Raw genomic sequence first — 24482 nt, 5'->3', positions numbered from 1 at the left:
CTCAAGAATATTCCAATTACCAGGTAAGTAGTACTGAGTAAATTGTTGGATCTATGAGTCAGCAAGCCACCTTAAGGTCTTAAAGTAAGTAGCTAGGGAACTCATTAGATTCAGGGAAGGTTCCTTTAGTTTGTAAAGTAGCCAATAGTATTCAAAAAGGGAGGGAGGCAGAAAGCAGGAAACTACTGGCCAGTTAGCTTAAATCTGTCATCACGAAAATCATAGAAGCTATTTATAAAAACCTTGTAACCTGGCACATAGATAAGTCCAAGGTAATCAGGAAGACCCAACATGGTTTTGTCAAAGAGACAAATTAGTTTACTGATGCTGTTGATAAAGTGGATGTGTTGTACATAGATTTCCAAAAGGCATTGATAAGGTGCCACATCAAAGATAGTAGTGGGAAATAAAAGGTCATGATGTAGGTGGTAATATATTCCAGCCTGAAGAGCAGGATGACTCTGTTCATGGAGAGGAATTTGATTGGTGTTCAAGGAAGTAATTGTTGAATGACTTGAGTTGATTTATTTTCTGTTTAGTTTTCTCTGGATGGAAAGAAAGGCTGCAATTGTATTAAGCACCTCCTGGCAACCCAGCAATATTTGGCGCGTTGCCAGTAGAATATGTCATTGAGCTATAAAGTAATTGAAAGGGATTAAATTCCACTTTAATTTTCTTGGCAGTCCCCAATCTTCCCAGCTCACTCACTGCCTGAAGCTGGCTGTGATGTGGAGCATGACATAAAATGAAGCGTTTTGTTTACCGCAATGGCCACTGTCTCTGCATTAGTGTTCTGAAAATTTAGGAACTTAGTGATCTGACATGCATCACTGCCAAGACTGCATATGCAGGTACTTTCCAAAGACAGAGGCAGCCACATGTTATGTGTATTGTATTATCTGGTGGCGGTGGGGGAATCAAGAGAATTTGAATCTAAGGGGTGATATTCTGGTGGACTTTGGAATTTGACATTGCACTCATTTGGTGTTTCTAAGCCAGTCCATGTCACCAGTGCCCAGTGACACATCCTATGGCCCAAGCGCACCCTTGTATTAGGACAGCACACTGGTTCCTGAGGCTGGATGTTAAGTCAAAGGGCTTGCATTGGTTTTAAACTAGCAATCCCACTGAGAGAGATAGACATTGTCACAGCGGGCAGGCAAGTGCAAGGACACGCCAATAGCTGAGGTGCATTAGGTTGCCTACATTAGACTTATCAAATATGTGCAGGAGAAAAGTCTTCCTAGGAGTGGTGATGGAAACAGTAGATGACGTTCATTCATGTGGCTCCATCAGTTGGGTAAGAAGTCTCTGACATTGATGGCCACCTTCCTGCAATAAACTGTCACCTGGATTGACTTAGCAGCCTTTGCACATCTTGGGGGTTTGCTTCTTCGGTGCCATTGCAAAACAATCCCGAATGGGGCCTTCAAGTCTCTAATTAGCTGCCTGACTTTGTGAAGTGGCCAGCCAATCTAGATCCAAAGCTGAGAAATCACCCTAAGAGGTTGGAATGCTGCCCTAACACAACTCATCCCTATTTTCCTGATATCCTATGCCTCCAACTCTATCCCCATGATAGTGGAAAAATTCAGCTTGAGAATCACAAATGATTGGATTGTTGCAGGATCATATAAGACTATGTGTTAGCAGATTATTTGAATCTTATAGTTCACGAAGCAATTATGGATCAGAAAGACTGTTTTATCTATTCACATTTCCAATATATCATCTATTTGTTTCTTGCATGAGTCTGGCCTTTACATCTCAATTACCCCATTATGTGTTAACCATATATTGTGTTAGGAAATACTTATTAAACCACTTTCCACAGAAGATGTTTTTCTATCTCATTTACAAGTTCTGATACCAGAAATCAGCCAGTGACTTCTCTATTCTGCCTCCAGTCTCCTTTTTGATTTGTTACCAGAACTGGTCTGGTCTGCACATTTGATCATAACTATCTCTATGTTTTTGAGGAAATACTAAACAGGTGAACATTCTGAGTGAGTGTAGGCACCCTGCCATCTTGTAGGTATTGGTGGTAAGTTATGCAGTTGTATTAAATCAGTTAAGCTGGTTGTAGGCTTACTGCACACTTGGAAAATATAGTTTATTATTTTACCTTGGTTGACTTGGCAAAATCATTAAACATTTATTCGCATTGAGTGATCCTGTGCTGCATTGTGGTAATGGCACTGATCCCCTTTCTCTTTTGTTGGTTTACATTGTGTGCTTGGAGCCCTCTATCCATTCTAAATGGTGCTCTTATTTTGTCCCCTAATTCCTGCAAAACATCCCCAAATTGGTATTTACTAATCTAGGAACTGTGCCCTGCCCTCAATGATATTTCCAGATTCTGAAGTTTATGCCCTTTTACCAAAATGAAACCTCATACTGTAGCTTCTTTTAAGTTGTTACAGACTCTTCAGAGTACCAAGCAGCATGCTACTTCTGGTCCTCAAACAGACAAGTTCTGAGTGAAGTATCTTTATAATCTTTGGAGCTCACCAGAATTAATGATGTTGACTAAGGAAATTAAACCAGGATCAGTGTTAGTGAATAATTTCACTTAGCACTCTTCTACCTTCTGTAAAAGAAAATCTAAGCTTCTATCCTGTTAAGATTTGTATGGATTACATCTTAATTGGGCACATAGGTCTTGGGGCAGTAATAATTTTACTTTACATCCGTTGAGAGAAACGTTAAGGCACTGTCCTAACGTATGTCTTTCCCTCTGGATTTTTCACAGGAAAAGAAAATTTTTACAATCATTGGCAACTATCCAGTAATTAGAGCTAGCCTAAGGAGGAGGGGCTGGGCAGAGAGGATATTTGTAATACCAAAAGAAGTGGAGCTCAAAAGTGGAGACAATGAAGGTATTGTGAATGAATTTCAAATCAGACAAATTCAACATTTAAGCACTTGAAGGAAGTGGAGAACAAAGGAAGGATTTGAACATTGCTTCCCTGATTCCTTGGTTCCTGTTCTCTTTGAGCCTGTCCCCCTTCCCCTAATTATTAGTCACTTCAATTTTTTACCCTCACTTTCATTGAAGGAATTTTTGGAAATCAAGTCAATATTTGGTTAAGTTTCAAGATTTAGTTTCAAGTTTTCCATAATTCTCGTCAAATCTGTCATAGGGTCTGGCTCAGTTCAAATATTCAGAGGTAAACATCTTAATATACTGGCAACTGTTTTAAGGTTTTACAATTTAATAATCATACTTACAACAAAAAACTATTCTCTATTTGAAGGCTAACGTCACAATGTAAAGTGTTGGTTTACACTAAATTGATCTGATTTACCCTTTAGTTATAATGCTGATTTCCAACATTGAGTCCCTACAGTGTGGAAGCAGACCATTCAGCCTATCAATTCCACATCTCACTCCAAAAAGGATGCCCCCTCCCCCCCCATAACCCTACATTTCCCACAGCTAATCCACCCACCCTGCACAATTTAGCACAGGGGAATCTATCTTACCTGCATGTCTTTGGACTGTGGAAGGAAACCAGAGCACCCAGATGAAACTGACAAAGACACAGGGAGAATGTACAAACTTTACTCAATAGTCATCTAAGGCTAGAATTGAACCTGCGTCACTGATGCTGTGAGGCAGCAGTGCTAATCACTGAGCCACCATGCTCCCCTGTCTCTTGTATGACAATGGTAACTAGCAATGGAAGATTCATGTGAAAGATAGGGTCAGGTACTTCAGCTACTAGGTGTGGGCTCTTCAGCTGCCTTATTGATGCACTAGAACTCTTGTAATGCAATTTCCACGTGGGTAAAAACACACAGGCTGTTGGCCTATCTGCCTGGTACAGGTGAGAGGAGGTTTCAAAGTGCAAATTAGAATCTTTGTGGACTTTTGTAATTTTGTCTAAGGCTATTGATTAGAAATTTTCTCGACAATGGAATATTGCACATTTCAGATATGTTTGCTAAATAACTCCTAAATTAACCTGACTTTCATAGTTGACTCGGACTTGAATCGCCAGAACATCAGGATGTGGGCTACAAAGCAACTAACAAGGAATGAAAATATTAATCAGGTCAATCAAGCAGGTAGGTGGCAAGGAAAAGTCCATAACAAATCTCATTAGAGCCTACAGCTTTTTTTTTAATAAGCGACTTAATATATAATTGGTGAAATGTCAGTTTTTTTGTCATTATGTCCTCAGTGATACAGTCATTTGGGCAATTTGAGAGTATTTCATCACACTATAGTTGATTGTGTTTTATAAATGGTAGACAAATTTTGGGAAGTTAGGAGATGAGTTATCACCACAGATTACTCTGCTGCTAACTGACATTGTCATTGTATTATTATGGCAGGTTATATTAAGTTTCCATTCAGTTGTGGTTTTGACGGTGGGGAAATATTGTTGAATGTCAAAGGGAGGTTGTTGGAATCTCACTTGTTTGAGATAATCATTGACTGGTCAGGTAAGAGGTTAGAAATTGTGTTGGGAGTACTGTTCTGCTGCTGATGCCCCACAATGCCTCCAAGATGCCCAATTTTGTGCTGCTTGGTCGATTCTAGATCTATCTTATTTCGCATGGTGATAGCGTCATACAACATGCTGACAGACATATGAACATAACTGTTTGGAGCAGAATTAGACCATTTGATGCAGAGTGCCCTTAATGTGAAGATGGGATTTCATCACAACAAGCCCTGCCTCCTAATGTTTCCATGGACAGATGCATGGTAATTGGTGAGGCTGCGATCAAGTCAATTGATTCCTGGTGTTGCTTCTCTCAGGACCAACTCAGCCAACCTGGAAACATTTATGACCTCTGCCCAGTGTCATTCTGTGTCTTTATTGCCCTTAATGCTTCTTCCAATCCATGTTCAACACAGTGGAGTAGTTGATCAGCTGACAATGGACCATAGATGGTAATCAGTAGGAAGTTTTCCTTGTCTGTTTGAACTGAAGTTGTGAGACTTCACAGGCTCTGGAGTTAATGCTGAGGACTCCTGCAACTAGTGGCATTCAATTGTATACCACAGTGCTGTTGGGAAAGGACATGTCCAGTATTGGTAATGAAAGAATCAGAGATTAAAGCAGTAAGCATTGGAGAAAATCAGCAGATCTGGCAGCATCTCTAAAGAAAGAAAGAGTAAATGTTTCAAAGCCAATGATTCAAAATGTTAATTCTGTTTCATTCTGCATAGATGCTGCCAGATTGAGCACAAGTGACAAGTGATGTTTCACAAGGTTCAGTGTTGGGACCACAACTTTTCACTTTATACATTAATGATGTAGATAAAGAGCCTGAGTGCATTCTGGCTAAGTTTGCAGACGATACAAAGATAGGTAGAGGGACATGTAGCACTGAGGAGGCAGGGAGGTTGCAGAAGGATTTGAACAGGTTAGGAGAGTGGGCAAAGAAATGGCAAATGGAGTACAATGTGGGAAAATGTGAGGTTATGCACTTTGGTAGGAAGAATAGAGGCGTGAACTGTTTTCTGAATGGGGAGAAAATTCAGAAGTGCAAAGAGACTTTAGAGTTCTAGTCCAGGATTCTCTCAAGGTATACTTGCAGATTGACTCGGTAGTTGGGACGCCAAATGCAATCATGGCATTTATTTTGAGACAACTTGAATATAAAAGCAGGGATGTACTTCTGAAGCCGTATAAGGCTCTAGTCAGACCACATTTGGAATATTGTGCAGTAGGCCCCATATCTCATGAAGGATGTACTGGTCCTGGAGTGTGTTCAGATGAGGTTCACAAGAATGTTCCCAGGAATGAAAAGCTTAACGTATGAGGAACATTTGAGGTCTCAGTCTATACTTGATAATGTTTAGAAGGATGAGGGGGATCTAATTGAAACTTACATAATACTGAATGGCCTGGACAGAGTGGATGTTGGGAAGATGTTTCCATTGGTAGGAGGGACTAGGGCACAAGGCACAGCCTTAGAGTAAAGGAAAGACCTTTCAGAACAGAGATAAAGGAGAAACCTCTTCAGCCAGCGAGTGGTGAATGTATGGAATTCACTGCCATAGAAGGCTGTGGATGCCATATCATTGAGTATATTTAAGACTGAGGAAGATAGGTTCTTGATTACCAAGGGATCAAGCGTTACATGGAGAAAGCAGGAAAATGGAGTTGAGAAACTTATCAGCCATGATTGAACAGCAGAGCAGATTACAGTCATAGAAATGGATAGCCTGGAAACAGACCCTTCAATCCAACTTGTCCATGCTGACCAGATATCCCAATGCAATCTAGTCCCACCTACTAGCACCTGACCCATAACCCTCCAAACACTTCCTATTCATATATCCAACTAGATGCCTTTTAAATGTTGCAATTGTACTATCCTCCACCACTTCCTCTGGCAGCTCATTCCATACATGTACCACCCTCTGAGTGAAAACAGTTGCCCCTTATGTCTCTTTTATATCTTTCCCCTCACACCCTAAACCTACGCCCTCTATTTCTGGCCACCCCCACCCCATGGAAAAGACTTGGTCAATTTACCCTATTCATGCCTCTTATGATTTTATAAACCTCTATAAGGTCACCCCTCAGCCTCTGACACTCCAGGGAAAACAGACCTAGCCTACTCAATCTCTCCCTATAGCTCAAATCCTCCAACCCTGGCAACATCTTTGTAAAGCTTTTCTGAACCCTTTCAAGTCTCCTCAGTTACGAAGGAGACCAGAATTGCATGCAATATTCCAACAGTGGCCTAACCAATGAACTGTATAACCACAGTATGACCTCTCAACTCCTGTATTCAATACTCTGACCAATAAAGGAAAGCATACCAAACAACTTCTTCACTATCCTATCCACATATGACATCACTTTCAAGGAGCTATGAATCTGCACTCCGAGGTCTCTTTGTTCAGCAACACTCCTGAGGACCTTACCATTAAGTTTATAAGTCTTGCTAAGATTTGCTTTCTCAAAATGCAGTACCTCACATCTATCTAAATTAAACTCTATCTGACACAGTACCTCACATCTATCTAAATTAAACTCTATCTGACACTTCTCGGCCCATTAGCCCATCTGATCAAGGTCCCATTGTAATCTGAGGTAACCTTCTTCACTGTCCACTACACCTCCAATTTTGGTGTCATCAGCAAACTTACTAACTATACCTCGTATGCTCACATCCAAATCATTTATATAAATGATGAAAAGTAGTGGACCCAGCACCGATCGTTGTGGCACTCCACTGGTCACAGGCCTCCAGTCTGAAAAACAACCCTTTTGATGGGCTGAATATCCTACTTTCTGCTCCTATGTCTTATAGAACCTACAGTATGCTAAGTAGGGAGGCAAGCAGGAGGGCAAAGCATATAGCAACCAGTGGCTAGGGGGTAGACCAGTGGATGGAGAGTGAAGAGGCTAATAGCAAAGAATGGCATCCAGTACGATAGCAAGGAGGACAGGGGGTTGACCAGCAGTTGCAGGCAATGGGGGAAAGTGGCAATTATGGGTAGAGGAGACATCAAGAACAGACTCTCTACTTTCAGTTTCAGTCCCAGTGTGATTTGGCCACACAATGACAATGTGAATGACACCAACTTCCTGTTTAAGTATGTTGGCAGGAGATAGAGTCATAGAGACGTACAGCATGGAAACAGACCCATCAGTCTAACTCGTCCATGCCGACCAGATATCCCAACCCAATCTAGTCCCACCCACCAGCACCCAGCCCATATCCCTCCAAACCTTTCAATTCATATACCCATCCAAATGCCTGTTAAATGTTGCAATTGTACTAGTCTCCACCACATCCTCTGGCAGCTCATTCCATACATGTACCACCCTCTGCGTGAAAAAGTTGCCCCTTAGATCTCTTTCATATCTTTCCTTTTTCACCCTAAACCTATGCCCTCTAGTTCTGGACTCCCCGACCCCAGGGAAAAGACTTTATCTATTTATCCTATCCATGCCCCTCATAATTTGGAGCTATGAACCTGTACTCCAAGGTCTCTTTGTTCAGCAACACTCCCTTGGACCTTACCATTAATGTGTATAAGTCCTGCTAAGATTTGCTTTCCCAAAATGCATGTTGAGGTCCCACCGAGATACTGTTATAAAAAGTAAATTACATTGATTTTACAGCAGTCTCAAAATTGTGACAAAAAGTTGAAATAACTATACAGAGGCCAATATCCAATCACCCTTTATTTACTTGTGCATAGGCAATAGCTAGCCAGTTCAGAGCCAGTCACCTGAACAAAGGTGATACTAAATCTCTTGGTTATATTGGGCTTTCCTAATTGGCCAGGTCAAAAACCCTAATCAAGAATCTCATAGTGAACAAGATCCAGCTGGTATTAATCACTAAGAAACAAAGACCAATTTAAAGCAGAAAAATAAGTATCAGCAGTAGATAATCCATTTCCAATTATTTCAGCTGTAACTAACATGCTAGTGTCTATCACTTGTTGTTAGTAAATTGATGTATTGATTAAAGAAGTTAAAAGGCTGCAATTTTGCATAGAACTTGTTCCTGGATATTACAATGATTCATGTTACACTGGAGATGTATGGAGAAATCTTCTAGCAAATAGCTGCTTGAAAATAACTGACACTTAACAACAATTCAGGAATATAAACAGCATGCCAGTGAATGAGGAACAGAATTCAGGCATTTCCCTCACAAACATAATAGCTGCAAAACAATTAGCAGATTTCTTCTTGAAATCACTAGCTATAACAAGTCTGAAGCATAGCATAGGGAAAATGGAGAAGTTACACTGGACTAGTTTTATTGTTGTTTATGTTGAGGAGGCTATGACTCAACAGTGAAATATTGATGCCTAGAATTGGGAACTCCATTTATAGAGGGGTTCTAGTGTGAATCCGCATTCTACCAGAATGTGGCACTGCACACCCCCCATTCACCTTGCTGTAAATCAGAACCTGAGAAAGTAACAAACCTGTAGTTTTACCACATTAACAAAACCCCATTAAAGTGGCTTTCAGAGGCCTACCCTTTGTCTCCCATTATGCTTCCTATTGCCTCCAGTCTGGGAAAACTAGAGGCTAACTTCACCCCTCTCAAATCAGGCATTCAGGTCATTTTGGTTACCATGTCAGGTACTAACCATTTTTTCCTAATCTTCTGAGGAATTCAAAGTCAGATTGTCACTGCTCCTTTTTTTGGTCCCATCAGGGTAAGTTCCTCATTTTTAGCTGACAATTCCAATCCTGGTTCCTTCACAAATGTAGAATGACTTTCTCAGCTCCTTAGCAATTCAGAACCTTATGGTCAATTAACAACCATGTAAGGGCTGCAACTCACTAGCTCTCTGATTATCTACTTTCCTAGCAGGCAGGAAAAATGGGTAGTTACCTGACATGGTGAGAAAAATGACCTGAAAGCCTGATTTGAGAGGGGTAAAGTTAGCCTCTATTTTTCCCAGACTGGGGACAATAGGAAGCATAATGGGAGACAAAGGGTTGGCCTCTGAAAGCCACTTTAATGGGGTGTTGTTAATGTAGTAAAACTACAGGTTTGTTCTTTTCTCAGGTGTTTGTAAGCAGAGCTGTCTGGTAACACAATGGGTAAAGTAATAATATTGTTTCAACAGCAAGCAACTTTCACCAATAAAAGGGTTGTTCAACGTTTTTCAAAATCCTTTCAATATTTTATTGGAATGGCTTAGCAATTTATTCTATCTGCTACAAAGCAAATACTGCTAGTTATGGTGTGGGAGATTCTGTTTATGAATTTGTCATTGCTAAAAAGTGAACTGTATCACGATGACATTACTCCCCTGCACTTTAAAATACCTGTCTGTCTAGTGACCATAAAGATGAAATGTGGCTCTTGGAGGTACAAATCTGAAAACCTTCTCTCAATTTTAAGTTTAGTTACCTGAATTCGTGATTGTTGTAGAATTTGTGTGGAAGAACACTCTGGAGACTCTCTGTCTCTAGTTTTCTATGAGTAGGGGAGAAGGGTTATTACTGGAATGGTAAAATGTTTTACCAGAAAAAAGAAAATGTTTGCAACATAATTAATTAACGAGTTGGACCGAAGAGTCTGTTTCTGTGCTGTACATCTCTGACTAGATGTCTATTGTTTAAATACTGTTGCAGCCAATATAAAGCTCAATTAAAAGTAATAATTATTGAAGGTGAACTGCAAAATAATTTTCCTAGCCTTGGAGTCAGGGAAACAAACTGCTTGATGAATTTTGAATATTTTCCTCATGTTGGCGATGGAAATTCCATGCATCACATTTTCTGTTATTTGCTAGCTCATTACTAAATGCAAGCAAACAGTTATAACTGGAGGAAAAATAACCATTTTACTGGACCTAATTTCAAATTAAATCAATTAAAAATAATGCATATTCTTATCTGAGCTGTTTGCAAACTGATATTCACTCCTGTCTAATTTAAATTACTTTTTTTAGTTTTAGATGATAGGCATTTGGAGCTTCACAAAGCGGAGGATCCCTATTGCAACTTCAGTGGTTTACACAATGTTCATCTTTTAGTGGTATGGTAAAGATATGTACAGTATTTAACAATATTTTACGTTCTATCAAGGGAATCTATCAGTTGAAATCTTTTCAGTGTTAGGAAACAGCTATTGATGGTAGATGGAATGGAAAGATAGTGTACACTTAGAAATGGAACAGAGTATCTGTTGAAAAAGCTGCCCCGAGATATACAAAAATAGCCCTCATTGACTCATATTCCAGAATTTCCTTTACTGACAGTGGTGAAAGATTCTTGCCTCGACATGACAGACCCACTGAGACTAAAAATCATACCAATTAACCCAGCATCATGAAGAAGCTGGTTAAGTCTTGTTGGGATTAGAAAATATCATTTTACTGTCTTATGAAGCACCTGAATATCTCAGTGAATAACTTTATGCAATCATATGGAATTCTAAAATTCCAGATTTGGTGGCTCCTGGTTCTCAAAAATAAAGCAGTGAATTTACCTGACTGGTAGCATCACTTACCAGAAAACCACAGCAGGAAATCTCAGTAAAGCAGGAATGTGCCTTCTTCTGGCCAATGAGTCCAATTTCTCAGAAAGATGCTAATACATGTATAAAGGCTCTAATAACATACTGAAGCATTCAATGCCTGTTTACTTGTCTCCACTAATTGCCTAGTAATTACTGTGAGGCAAATATACTATTTCTGAGAAATCCTGAAAACTTAGCCATTATCACCACTGCTTTCCATGCATAATGGGTACATCCATCATGAATTTGTATCCCTCAACATTGTGAGACAATGAACAATAACCAATTGCCCCAAAGCTTGTGGGATAGTGGCATAACAATTGGTGGAAAGACTTGTGTCCATATCTCAGTGTTGATTTTATTTTTCATTCCACCAAACACACAGTTTATTTTTTTTCTCATTCTTTTCCTGTCCCCCAGAAAGGATGCCAATCTGGGGCAGCAGTGGTAGATTTCCAATGACCCTTCTGAGAGGGCACCTCTTCTTCTATGATCCTTTCTCTTTATTAGATGTTGGTTTATGTCAGGTAAACATCTCTCCAATTCTCAGGATTCTCTGCTCCTTTTGGACTCCTCTCCACTTCCTCATGCCTGAAGGGATGTGAGAATTCCCATTGGTTGTAATGGTGGGCAACTGGTTGGTGGGGATCCTGCTCTGCTCTCAAAGCAAACCGAGAGAAATAAGCCAGGACACAGCCAGATTGGGCATCAGGCAAAGATTGTGGTCAACTTTCCTTTGGTGGGAAGAAGATAATTCAAGTAATCGCATTCTTAAGTCATAAGAAAATGGCAGACAGAGCCTACACTAAAATACATAAAGTGGGCCAAATGCTTTCATTTAGATTCCATCAGATTGTATCAAAGGTTTAAACCACACACAATCTGTATTTACAATTCTTTGCAAACACCATGGAATTGCAATTTTCAAATTCTCGTGCCTGTCAATCACAAAGGTGAAAGACATCATGTGGTAGCTAACTTAACCTCTCAAGTAGACACTGAAGACTTTCAGGTTTATCTGATACTGGGAGTAACTGAGGGAGGAGTGAAAGGACTTCTTGGTGTTGATACCATCCTAACCTGTTCCTTTTCCTTATGTTAGCATGGAAGGGGAGGCATTTAAGAAATGGTGATGGAATCTGCTTGTAGAATCTAACAGTTGTCAGAAATGTGCAGAGACCCAAAGTAATAGGGTGTGCTGCTCACATTTTCTGCCCACCAGATGGCAATTATTCACTTCCACTCAGAGATGAATATTGAGCTACTCCTGTATGTTGTCATTTGAACTTAATATTAAACGTTACATTAAGAACAATAATTTAGTTTGAGTTCAGGTGAAGTTAATTGTACATGGTCCATGGAAAGTGAGCCTTTTATCGATCTATATTTCCATGTCTTCTTAAGACCAACTTGCAAAATAATGCATTAAAATTTTTTTTTTGGTTTGTTTTACTATATTATTTCAGTCAAACATGGTAGCAAAAAAAATGCCCTACTTCATCTGGACAGTACGAAGAAATGTAATTGACTGCAACTATTTACACAGGGACCAAATGATGAATCATTATGGCAGAAATGCATCTTTTACAACCAAGGTAAGCAATATTCTTTAGCTAAAATCATTATGGTTTATCATTAATAAAAGAGAGCTGAACCTACCTGTTATGAAATCTTCATTATAGGAAAAGTGACAGTTGTATTAGAACACATTTCTGCATGGGTTTCCTCCGTATGCTCCGGTTTCCTCCCACAATCCAAAGACGTGCAGGTTAGATGAATTGACGATGTTAAATTGCCCATAGTAATCAGGGATGTGTAGGTTAGGTGCATTAGTCAAAGGTAAAATGTAGATTGATAAAGTAGAGGGTGCGTCGGAGTGGGTTGGCTCCTCAGAGAGTTGGTGTGGACTTGTTGGGCCAAAGAGCCTGTTTCCACACAGTAGGAATTCTATATAAAAAACATACATATGTACATACAAATTATAAGCATGAGTAGACCTTTTGGCCTCTCAAATCTGTTTAACCAATTGCTAAGTTAAATCAGACAAGATCTGATTCTGCCTTCAATTCTACTGTCTAAATGCTTTGAGACGCTTGTCAAACAAAAATCTATGTAATTCAATGACACTGCATCCACTGTGCTCTGGGGAAGAGAATTCTCAAGACTAACAACTCTCTGAGAGAAGAAAATGTCCTCATTTCCATTTTCAATGGCAGACCACTTATTTTTAAGCATTATCCATTAAGTCTAATCTTTTCTATAAAGGCAAACTTACATCCAGCATCTTTACAGGCAAATACATGAATTAAGAGCAGGAACAGGCCACTAGGTTGTGCTCTATCATTCAAAAATTATGTTTTATTTTGGAAGGATGGGTGTGAGGGAAGGTGGCAGGGTTTGGGTTAAGCGTGGAACGGTGGTGACCTGTTTACTCCACATTCTGACCTATCCCCCTTATCTTTTCAACCCTTTGTCCTGCCATCCCATCAAGATACATCGAGAACTTATTTGTTTCATTAAGTTTACCTTATCATTTTTCTAAACTCCAATGGATGCAGGTTCAGTCTGTCCAACCTTTCCTCATAAGCCAATCCCTTCAGCTCAGCTGGATGCAGCTTCTCTGCACTGTATCTAATATATGATTTCCTTTAAGTATGGAGTCCAAAGCCAAATACAGTATAGGTGTTGGCTTCATTATAATAGTTTTTTGAATATTATGCTTCCTTCGCTCTTCATCTTCCTTCTCACCTTTCTTAGGTGCATTCTCTTCTAACCAAGAACTCTGGTTGGTTTACAACACAACCTGTCATCAACTGTTGTTAGCGTTTGTGGTCAGTCAGCATGGAGAACAATCCTTTCCATTCAGTCAGGTGGAATTACAGTTCTGTGTGAGAAGATTGATTTTTATGATTTTGTGAATCTCCACAAAGATTGTTGAACACATTTGAGTCAGAATGAGATGCAATTTTAATTTGAACAAATGTATGGAATGTATTTTGTAACAGGATGAAGTGATTCTATTTTGCAAGCTGTTGGTATGTTGTAGAATAGGTTGCTGCTGAGGCTTGTAGATACATCATCAGCTCCCTCCAATCACAAGGAGGAGTTATAAAATCATTCAGAACTGAGAGTGTCAACCCTACTAATATTATCAAACACACTAAAAGAAGGTGTCAACTAACAAAGGTGAAGACTAAAAGTATTTGAGACGAAAAAAAAACCCACAGGAATTTGAATTTGTGTTGAAAAATTCAATATGGCTGTTTATGGCTCACTGAAATTCTGCAGCCTTCCCATACTTTGCAACTGAAAGCCTACTGATGGTGTAGCAACAAGTGAACGAAGTCATATCCAGATATGTTGGATGTATCCATGTATGTCTTATCAATCAGATTTCATATGGTCTTGTTTCGAATCACTTGTCAAAACAAAGCAAAGTCACCTGAGTCAAAGGAACTTTAAGTCAAGATAATTTCTCCCAGGCTGCGACTTTCCATAACCCTGCTCTTATTGAATGATTGTGGCTACTACACCATGTTAAAGGCTGTTGCAGGGGTTTAGCAAAACCTGGACCCGCAAAGGAATGTCTTTTACATTTTGTAAAAGGGTCAATGGGGAATGATTTTCAACATTTTATTGCAGGTAGATCAGGATATAACTTATTTTCATGCTTTTTTTAAGCTAAAGTGAAAGTCAACATCCACCTTGCAGACAGAAAGGGAGTTGTGTTCAATTCAACCTGGACTGAATGGTTTGTAGAATACTGCCCATCTTTAGATCAGATTGCCACACAGACTCACAATGTTGGAATAACCCATTCATTTTGAAAAAGCAGTTCCCAGGAAGGTCCATCCCCAAAGGACAGATCTATTGAACAGTATGTGGCAAAAGAAAAAAAGGCCAGAAATCAAATGACAAGCTTGCTGTCCTTCTGAAGGGTGAAAGCACATGTTTATTACTGATTGATAATGTCTTTTGATGCTAGTATATAGAGCCTAAATTAATCTACCTTATACTAGGGTCAGAAGTGGTCTACATCAGGGAAATAGTTGATCAAAATAAAATGCTGAGGAGAAAGTGAGGTCTGCAGATGCTGGAGATCAGAGATAGAAATGTGTTGCTGGAAAAGCGCAGCAGGTCAGGCAGCATCTAGGGAACAGGAGAATCGACGTTTCGGGCATTAGCCCTTCTTCAGGAAGATATTATATTATACTTATTATACTTATTATACTTATTGGCTGAAAGGAGATTGGCTTGAAATTTGTAACTGTTTTATATTTAAATGGTAATGAACTCACCTTTTGTAAAATTACAGAAGTACTTGTGAGAGTAACTACCAGGATCATGATAAACAGTTCATAATAACAATGGATATCATTATTACATTTCCTGTGGTGATTTGGGGGAATTTAGAGCAGTATTGGAGAGTCCGAATCACGAGCAATACAAGGCTTACCAACAATGGTGAAAGCTGGCACTGAACATTGGGAGAATATCTAGGATAGACCCAAAATTACAGGCCACTTTGCAGAATGTTTTTGAAGTACTTACCTCCCGAGCAGTTTAGATCCATTTGCGCAAGCATGTTGCTTTTGTGGATTTCCTGAGTTTAAGGCCTCCAATCAAAGTGAAGCTATTTGTAACAAAACCAATTCAAAGACAAGTAATTTTTACGAGTATGATTTAGTCCAACTACTTTCTCAGGTTAGTTGGCATTGCAGACAGTGTCGATGAAAGCACAAAATTACCAAGTGTGAGGTTATCCACATTGGACCAACAAAGGATAGATCTGGGTACTTTCTGTATGGTATGAAATGAAATACAGTGCATGTTCAAAGATACTTGGGGATTTGAGGCATAGGTCTTTAAAATGTGACAAACAGGTGCAGAAAATAATCAGAGACAGTGAGGACTGCAGATGCTGGGGAGTCAGAGTTGAAAAGTGTGGCACTGGAAAAGCACGGCAGGTCAGGCAGCATCCGAGGAACAGGAGAATCGATGTTTTGAGTGTGGGCATTCCTGATGAAGGACCCTTGCCTGAAAAGTCAACTCTCCTGCTCCTTAGATCCTGCCTGACCTGCTGTGCTTTACCAGCGCCCCACTTTTCAACACAGCAAATAATCGTGAAAGCTCATGGATTGCTGTCTTAGTATCTAGAAGGTTGACGTACAAGGATGTGGAAGCTAAGCTGCAATTATACAAAGCCCTGGTTAGACCCATTTGGAGTACTGTGAGCAGATCTGGGCACTGCACCTTCGGAAGGATATATTGGCTTTGGAGGGAGCACAACATGGATTTACAAAAAAAAGATACCTGGACTTCAGGGGTTAAGTTATGAGGAGACATTATACAAATTGGGCCTATTTTTTTCTAGCATTTAGAAGCTTAAATGATGGTATGAAAGAAATCTTCAAGATATTAACAGGAAAAGAGATGGTAGATAGAGATAAACTGTTTCCACTGGTTGGGAATTCTTGAACTATGTGTATAGTCTGAGAATTAGGGCCAGACCATTTAGGAGAGATGTTAGGAAGCACTTCTACACACAAGAGTTGTAGATGTTTGGAATCACTTCTACAAACAGCAGTGCATGCAGGATTAATTGTTAATTTTAAATCAGAGACATTATTTTTTTAAACAAATATACTAAGGGATATGGGCCAAACAATATGGAGTTAAGCCAGCTCTGATCTCATTGAATGGTGGAACAGGCTTGAGCGGCTAAATGGCCTACTCCCATTCCTATGTCCTTGTGTTAAATGACATAAGTTATCCAGCATCCAATACAATGACTTTAATGTTACACTTAACTAAAACTAATTCTATAAAACAGTATCTCCATTTGACTAGAGTCATAGAGTCATAGACATGTATAGCGCAGAAACAGACCCTTTGGTCCAACTCGTCCATGCCAACCAGATGTCCCAATCTAATCTAGTCCCACCTGCCATCACCTGGTCCATATCCCTCAAAACCCTTCCTATTCATATACCTATCCAGATGCCTTTTAAATGTTGCAAATGTACTAGCCTCCACCACTTCCTCTGGCAGCCCATTCCATACAGACACCATCCTCTGCGTGAAAAATTTGCCCTTTAGGTCTCTTTTAGTCTTTCCTGTCTCACCCTATGCCCTTGGGTTCTAGACTCCCCCCATCCTAAGGAAAAGATCTTGTCTATTTATCCCATCCATGTCCCTCATGATTTTATAAACCTCTATAAAGTCAGTCCTCAGCCTTTGACGCTCCAGGGAGAACAGCCCGAGCCTGTTCAGCCTCTCCCTATAGCTCAAATCCTCCAACCCTGGCAACATCCTTGTAAATCTTTTCTGAACCTTTTCAAGTTTCACAACATCTTTCTGATAGGAAGGAGACCAGAATTGCACGCAATATTCCAACAGTGGCCTAATGCTCTGACCAATAAAGGAAAGCATACCAAACACCTTCTTCACTATCCTACCTACCTGCAACTCTACTTTCAAGGGGCCATAAACCTGCACTCCAAGGTCTCTTTGTTCAGCAACACTCCTGAGGACATTACCATTAAGTGTATACATCCTGCTAAAATTTGCTTTCCCAAAATGCAGCACCTCACATTTATCTAAATTAAACTCTAACTGCCACTCCTCAGCCCATTGGCCCATCTGATCAAGGTCCCGTTGTAATCTGAGGTAATCTTCTTCACTGTCCACTACACCTCCAATTTTGGTGTCATCAGCAAACTTACTAACTATGCCTCTAATGCTCACATCCAAATCATTTATATAAATGACAAAAAGTCGTGGACCCAGCACCAATCCTTGTGGTACTCGACTAGTCACAGACCTCCAGTCTGAAAAACAACCCTCTACCACCACCCTCTGTCTTTTACCTATGAGCAAGTTCTGTATCCAAATGGCTAGTTCTCCCTGTATTCCATGAGATTTAACCTTGCTAACTAGTCTCCCATGGGGAATCTTGTCAAACGCCTTCAGGAAGTCCATATAGATCACATCTACTGCTCTGCCCTCATCAATCGTCTTTACTACTTCTGCAAAAATCTCAATCAAGTTTGTGAGACATGATTTCCCACGCACAAAGTCATGTTGACTATCCCTAATCAGTCCTGGTCTTTCCAATACAAGTACATCCTGTACCTCAGGATTCCCTCCAACAACTTGCCCACTACTGATGTCAGTCTCACTGGTCTATAGTTCCCTGGCTTGTCCTTACCACTTTTCCAAACAGTGGCACCACATTTGCCAACCTCCAGTCTTCCGGCACCTCACCTGTGACTATCGATGATACAAATATCTCAGCAAGAGGCCCAGCAATCACTTCTCTAACTTCCCACAGAGTTCTTGGGTACACCTGATCAGGTCCTGGGGATTTTTCCACTTTTATGAATTTCAAGACATCTAGCACTTCCTCCTCTGTAATATGGACATTTTTTAAGATGTCACCATCTATTTCCCTACATTCTATATCTTCCATGTCCTTTTCCGGAGTAAACGTTGATGCAAGATATTAATTTAGTATCTCACTCATCTCGTACTCAAAAAGGCCATTCAGCTCATCACACCTGTGCCAGTGCTTTGAGTTGAATATCAAATAAATCTCACTCCCTCGCATTTTTGCCACACCTCTACAAATGTTCTTTTCCCTCTCAACCCTATGTTTGATCTACCTTTGAACATTACTGTTGAGTCTGTCTCCACTCCCCTTTCAGGTAATGCATTCCAGATCATATCAACTAACTCTATCTTGTGCTTAAAAATATTCACCTAATCTCCCATCAGGTTCTATATATTTTTATAACTTCTTGTAAATAGCTCCCAGAATCTCTGTGCTCTGCCAATTTTGGCCTCTTGATCATTTCCTGACTTTAGTCAATCCTCCACTGGCAGCTGTGCTTTGAGTAACCAAGAAATTAACTCTGGAATTCCCTCCCTAAACTTTTCTGCCTCTCCAATCAATATTGCTCCTGTAAAAAGTTCTTTAAAACTTACCTCTTTAAAACCTCATATTTTCTATTGTGGATCAGTAATAAATTATGTCTGATGGCAATTGTAAAATACACTGGTATAATTTATTATCTAAACGTTGCTATACAAATGCGAGATGTTTGTTCTTATTGTTGTGGTTCTGTTCGCCGAGCTGGAAGTTTTTGTTGCAAACGTTTCGTCCCCTGGCTAGGCGACATCATCAGTGCTTGGGAGCCTCCTGCGAAGCGCTTCTTTGATGTTTCCTCCGGTGTTTATAGTGGTCTGTCCCTGCCGCTTCCGGTTGTCAGTTTCAGCTGTCCGCTGTAGTGGTTGGTATATTGGGTCCAGGTCGATGTGTTTGTTGATGGAGTTTGTGGATGAATGCCATGCCTCTAGGAATTCCCTGGCTGTTCTCTGTCTGGCTTGCCCTATGATAGTAGTGTTGTCCCAGTCAAATTCATGTTGCTTGTTGTCTGCATGTGTGGCTACTAAGGATAGCTGGTCGTGTCGTTTCGTGGCTAGTTGATGTTCATGTATGCGGATTGTTAGCTGTCTTCTTGTTTAGCCTATATAGTGTTTAGTGCAGTCCTTGCATGGTATGTTGTACACTACATTCATCTTGCTCATGTTGGGTATCGGGTCCTTCGTTCTGGTGTACAAAATACCATGCAAGGACTGCACTATACACTATATAGGACAAACAGGAAGACAGCTAACAATCCGCATACATGAACATCAACTAGCCACGAAACGACACGACCAGCTATCCTTAGTAGCCACACACGCAGACAACAAGCAACATGAATTTGACTGGGACAACACTACTATCATAGGGCAAGCCAGACAGAGAACAGCCAGGGAATTCCTAGAGGCATGGCATTCATCCACAAACTCCATCAACAAACACATCGACCTGGACCCAATATACCAACCACTACAGCGGACAGCTGAAACTGACAACCGGAAGCGGCAGGGACAGACCACTATAAACACCGGAGGAAACATCAAAGAAGCGCTTCGCAGGAGGCTCCCAAGCACTGATGATGTCGCCTAGCCAGGGGACGAAACGTTTGCAACAAAAACTTCCAGCTCGGAGAACAGAACCACAACAACGAGCACCCGAGCTACAAATCTTCGCACAAACTTTGAGTTTGTTCTTATATTTTGAGAATTACTTTCAATCTCTGTCCACTGGTTACTGATTCCATTGGCACATGGGTCAATTTCCTTATTTGATTAAAATACTTCAAAACTTTGATGGAGAATAATCCCAGTTTATTCTATCTCCTTACATATCCGAACTCCATCATCCTGATAATATTTTTGTAAATCTCCTCCGCACCCTCTTTTTATTTAAAGAAAATGGCCTTGAACTATTCTGTAACATTTCCACTCTCTTTGCCATACAGAAAGCTTTCTATCTTCCTCTTTAACAAACTTGACTGCCTGTGCAATATCCTGTTTCAAAATGTCACAGCTGGCCTGTAATTCAATGTTTCAACCTAAGCTACACAGTAAATTGATGGAATTGGATTGACAAACCCCACATCCCACTCACATTAATTTCCCTTTGAAGTCTTGGATGAGATGTTATTTACCATGGGGCAAGGCTAAACAAATTTAATAACAAAAACAGAAAGTGCTGGAGAAAAACAGCAGGCTTAGCAGCATCTGTAAAGAAAAAAAAAATTGAAATAAAGTTAATATTGAGCAGACTTTTCAGAATGGTTGCGAATTGTACAAACACCACAGTTAGGTGGTGCAAGGAACATAATGTGCAAATGTCATTTGGAAATGACAGAGGTATGTACAAATGGTACAATTGTGCCCTAATCAGTCAACAGGACTTTATGGTAATTGTCACAAAATCCCCCGACTCTGACTTGCTTTTGTAGCTAAAATATTTATATGGCTGTTCCAGTTCAGTTTCTGGTCATTGGGAATCCCCACGGTTTTGATATTGGGAGAATCTGTGATCACACTGCCAACAAATGTCAAGGGGTGATGATTGGATTCTGTCTTGTTGGAGATGATAATTCCCCTTCACTTATGTGATGTGAATTTTGATAGTTACTACTTATCAGTTTAAGCTTGAATGTTGTCCAAATCTTGTTGCATATGGAAACAGACTGCTTCAGTATCTGAGGATTTGCAAATGGTTCTGAACATTGAAGTCATCAGTAAACATCTGTATTCTGACCTTTTGGTACAGAGAAGGTCAGTGATGAAGCAATCAAAGGTATTTGGGCCGAGGACACTACCTTAAGGAGCTCCTGCAGAGATGTCCCCTGTCTGAGATGACTGATTTGAGGATTGTACATCTTCAAAAAGCAGTGGAGATGGAATTCTTTGAGTATTTTAAATGTAGTGTTTGATATATTCATCTAAGCAAAATGGTGGAATATAATCAATGGTAGATGGAAATGTGGAGTTGAGTTTGCAATCAAATCAGCCATGGTCTTATTATATGACAAAGCAGGTGTGTGGGGTTTATTGGCCTACTCCAAATTTTAACTCATACATTTGTATGACTCCCAGCAAATACAACCACCTTCTTTGGCCTCATTGATGACTCCAACCAGTGGAAAGCATTCACCAATTCCCATTGGCTCCAATTTTGCTTGGGCTTCTTGAGACAGCAACTAAGTCCCATACTGCCTTGGTGTCAAGGGGAGTCACCCTTACTTTCCCTCGAGTTCAGATGTATTTTTTCCATGTTTGAACATAGTTGTAGTGAAGTCAGAAGATGAGTGGGCCTGGCAGATCCCAAAGTGAACATCAGTAAGCAGATGACTGTTGAGTGAGTGCCACTTGATAGGCATCATTTTCCTGATGATATAAAGTAGATTAATGGGGCAGCAACTAGCCAAGTTAGATCTGCCCAACTTTTTTATGGACAGGTCATACCCAGGCAATTTTCCATATTGCTGGCTAGATGCTTGTGATCTGAAAAATGTGTCGCTGGAAAAGTGCAGCAAGTCGGCATAAGCCCTTCTTCAGGCTTATGCCCGAAACGTTGATTCTCCTGCTCCTTGGATGCTACCTGACTTGCTGCGCTTTTCCAGGAACACATTTTTCAGCTCTGATCTCCAGCATCTGCAGTCCTCACTTTCTCCTAGATGCTTGTGATGTATATGTAACAGCTTGGCTAGTGTTACAGCTAACTCTGGAACGCCAGTCTTCAATACAATTGCTGGAAAATTGTCACGGATTATGATCTTTGCAGTATCCAGTATACTTAACCATTTCTTGTTATCACATGGAATGATTTGACTTGGTTCAATGCTGGAATCTAGAGCATCCCCTTACAATTACAGGGACAGAAATAAGCCATTTAGTCTGTTGAGCTGTTCTGCCACATAATGAGATCTTTGCTCATCTGTGACATAACTGCATTTAGCTCCGGTTGCTCTTCTACCTTATCCCTGAATGGAAATGTATTATTGATGTAGAAGTTGCTATTTATGTCAGTGTTCCAAAGTTCTTTCACCCTTCCTGGGGACTTCAGGTGGAGGGCCAAGATAGATCATCCACTTGGCACTTCTGACTGAAGATTGTTGCAAATATTTCAGCCTTGTCTTTTGCACTGGTGTACTGGGCTCTCCCATCATTGACAGGGAGATATTTATATTTCTCCTCCAATGAGTCATTTAATTGTCACCAATATTCATAATTGAATGTGACAAGACTGCAGGACCTAGATCTGAACCATTGGTTGTGGATTAGCTTGGCCTCTCGATAACATGCTGCTTCCACTGTTTGGCATTTAAGTAATCCGTGCTATAAGTTCTCAAGGTTGACACCTCATTTTAAGTTTTACACGAAGCTGTTCCTGGCAATTACTCCTGCACTCTTCATTGGTTCTTTGGCTTGGTGGCAAGAGAGAATGAAGGCAAAGGAATGGGACATGTTTTAATAATGCATTCATAATTAGCTGGAGGAGGCAGAATCTAATCTGTTTGCTTGGATTTAATCTAAAGGCACATTTTCATTGCTTTCAAACATCATTTTAATTCAGGAAGACAGTTATTTAGTATTACACAGTCACATGTAAACAGTAGTCTCATTAACTGCATGATTTTAAAGAAGTAAAATCAATGATAGTCTCGGTTATTTTTAAACACTAAAATGTCAATGTCTCTGCAGCAGTGTTAAGTTCTCATCCAATTATCCTCACATAATATTGAGCCATTATGTGTTTCTGAGTTCTACTAATCCCCAGGATTCCTGGCCGAACCTGTCAAGCAGGTTGCCACAATTATACTGCTATAAGCTTTGTCAAGATTTTATATCAATTTCTTTTATAATGGAACCAATGCCTGTCCTCTCTTGTTGACTGTCAGCTGCGTGTAATTTCTGATATGTCACTGGCTTTATATGTATTTATATGCTACAGTAACTACGAGACTTTATCTTACTATAACCGTGAAATATGGATGATTTGAATTAGTGGTCATAATGTGAGTTTTCGAGTTAAATACAGACAAACAATCTATTGTAACAAGGGACATGGGTTGGATTTTCATTGCAGGGTTCTGATCAGGGTTGAACTGGAGATATTAGTGATGTGACCCAAGAAGTGACTCTGGAGGAGGTGACCTCAAGTGGCTACATATGGGAGTTCCATCCAATTAAGGCCGGTACAAGACCCCAGAGGCTGTATTGCCTCTAGGAAGCTTTCCAGTTCTGAATGATGATCAGTTATACCCTGAAAGGTGGGATCTGATGATAGAGGTAGGAGCAAGAGAAGGCATCTCACAATAGAGGCAGCTTCTGAAGAACATTTGCAGATTCATAATTCTAAAGAGACCACAGTTGCCAGACTCTCATCGTGGAGACAAAAGTGAGGACTGCAGATGCTGGCAACTAGAGTTTAGATCAGAGTGGTGCTGGAAAAGTACAGCAGGTCAGGCAGCATCCGGGGAACAGGAAAATTGATGTTTCAGGCAAAAGACCTTCATCAGGAATGGAGGCAGGGAGCCTCCAGGGTGGAGAGATAAAGTGGAGGCACAGCTCTTCCACTGACCAGGCAGTTTCTGTAGCTCTGATCTAAAGGTAATGCCCTACGTAGGGGGTAGAAATTTTCCTTGCCGTATGGAATACTGGCGCCATATGGTCTTCTGTCAAGAGGCCACCTCTGTGTCTCAATAAGACGGCCTGCATACTGAATGCAAATTGCAATTATAGGACATCCATATTAGCCATATTTTTTTAATTTCAAAAATATACTTTATTCATAAAATAATTTGATGATCTGTACAGTTGGACATGACATACATATGTAAACATTCCATTTCTTTGCATACCGAAACAGAGTAAACATTTCTACTTACAGGTCTGTACGAATACATTTTTAGCTGAGGCGTCAGCAGAGCCCAAATGACTGCGTGGGCCCCCTGTTCTTCTTTAGGCAGGCAGATGTTACACGGTGGTCTTTCCCCACTGCGCCTTGGCGGCAGCTGCCCCAAGCTTCAGTGCGTCCCACAACACGTAGTCCTGGACCTTGGAATGTGCCAGTCTGCAACACTCAGTTGGGGTCAACT

At 40.3% G+C, this 24482-nt stretch overlaps 1 protein-coding gene across 6 annotated transcripts in view; it reads left to right on the top strand.

The window, feature by feature from the left end:
* Positions 1–24482, top strand: part of LOC122561499 (protein monoglycylase TTLL8-like) — an 82949-nt gene that overhangs the window by 14658 nt on the left and 43809 nt on the right. Inside the window, exons 3-6 of one of the 6 annotated variants that reach the window (XM_043713243.1) lie at positions 2753–2879; positions 3982–4071; positions 10409–10494; positions 12444–12572. In XM_043713243.1, the coding sequence (XP_043569178.1) occupies positions 2753–2879; positions 3982–4071; positions 10409–10494; positions 12444–12572 (432 nt within the window). Of the gene's footprint in view, positions 1–2752; positions 2880–3981; positions 4072–4952; positions 5131–8509; positions 8632–10408; positions 10495–12443; positions 12573–24482 lie in introns of those variants that run through there. The other 5 variants (XM_043713244.1, XM_043713249.1, XM_043713246.1 and 2 more) reach the window with 5 other exon arrangements.

Source organism: Chiloscyllium plagiosum, chromosome 23, assembly GCF_004010195.1.
Source record: "Chiloscyllium plagiosum isolate BGI_BamShark_2017 chromosome 23, ASM401019v2, whole genome shotgun sequence".
Taxonomy (NCBI): Eukaryota; Metazoa; Chordata; class Chondrichthyes; order Orectolobiformes; family Hemiscylliidae; genus Chiloscyllium; species Chiloscyllium plagiosum.
The sequence above is the reverse complement of the archived record's forward strand: the minus strand, read 5'-3'. Positions and strand labels throughout refer to the sequence as shown.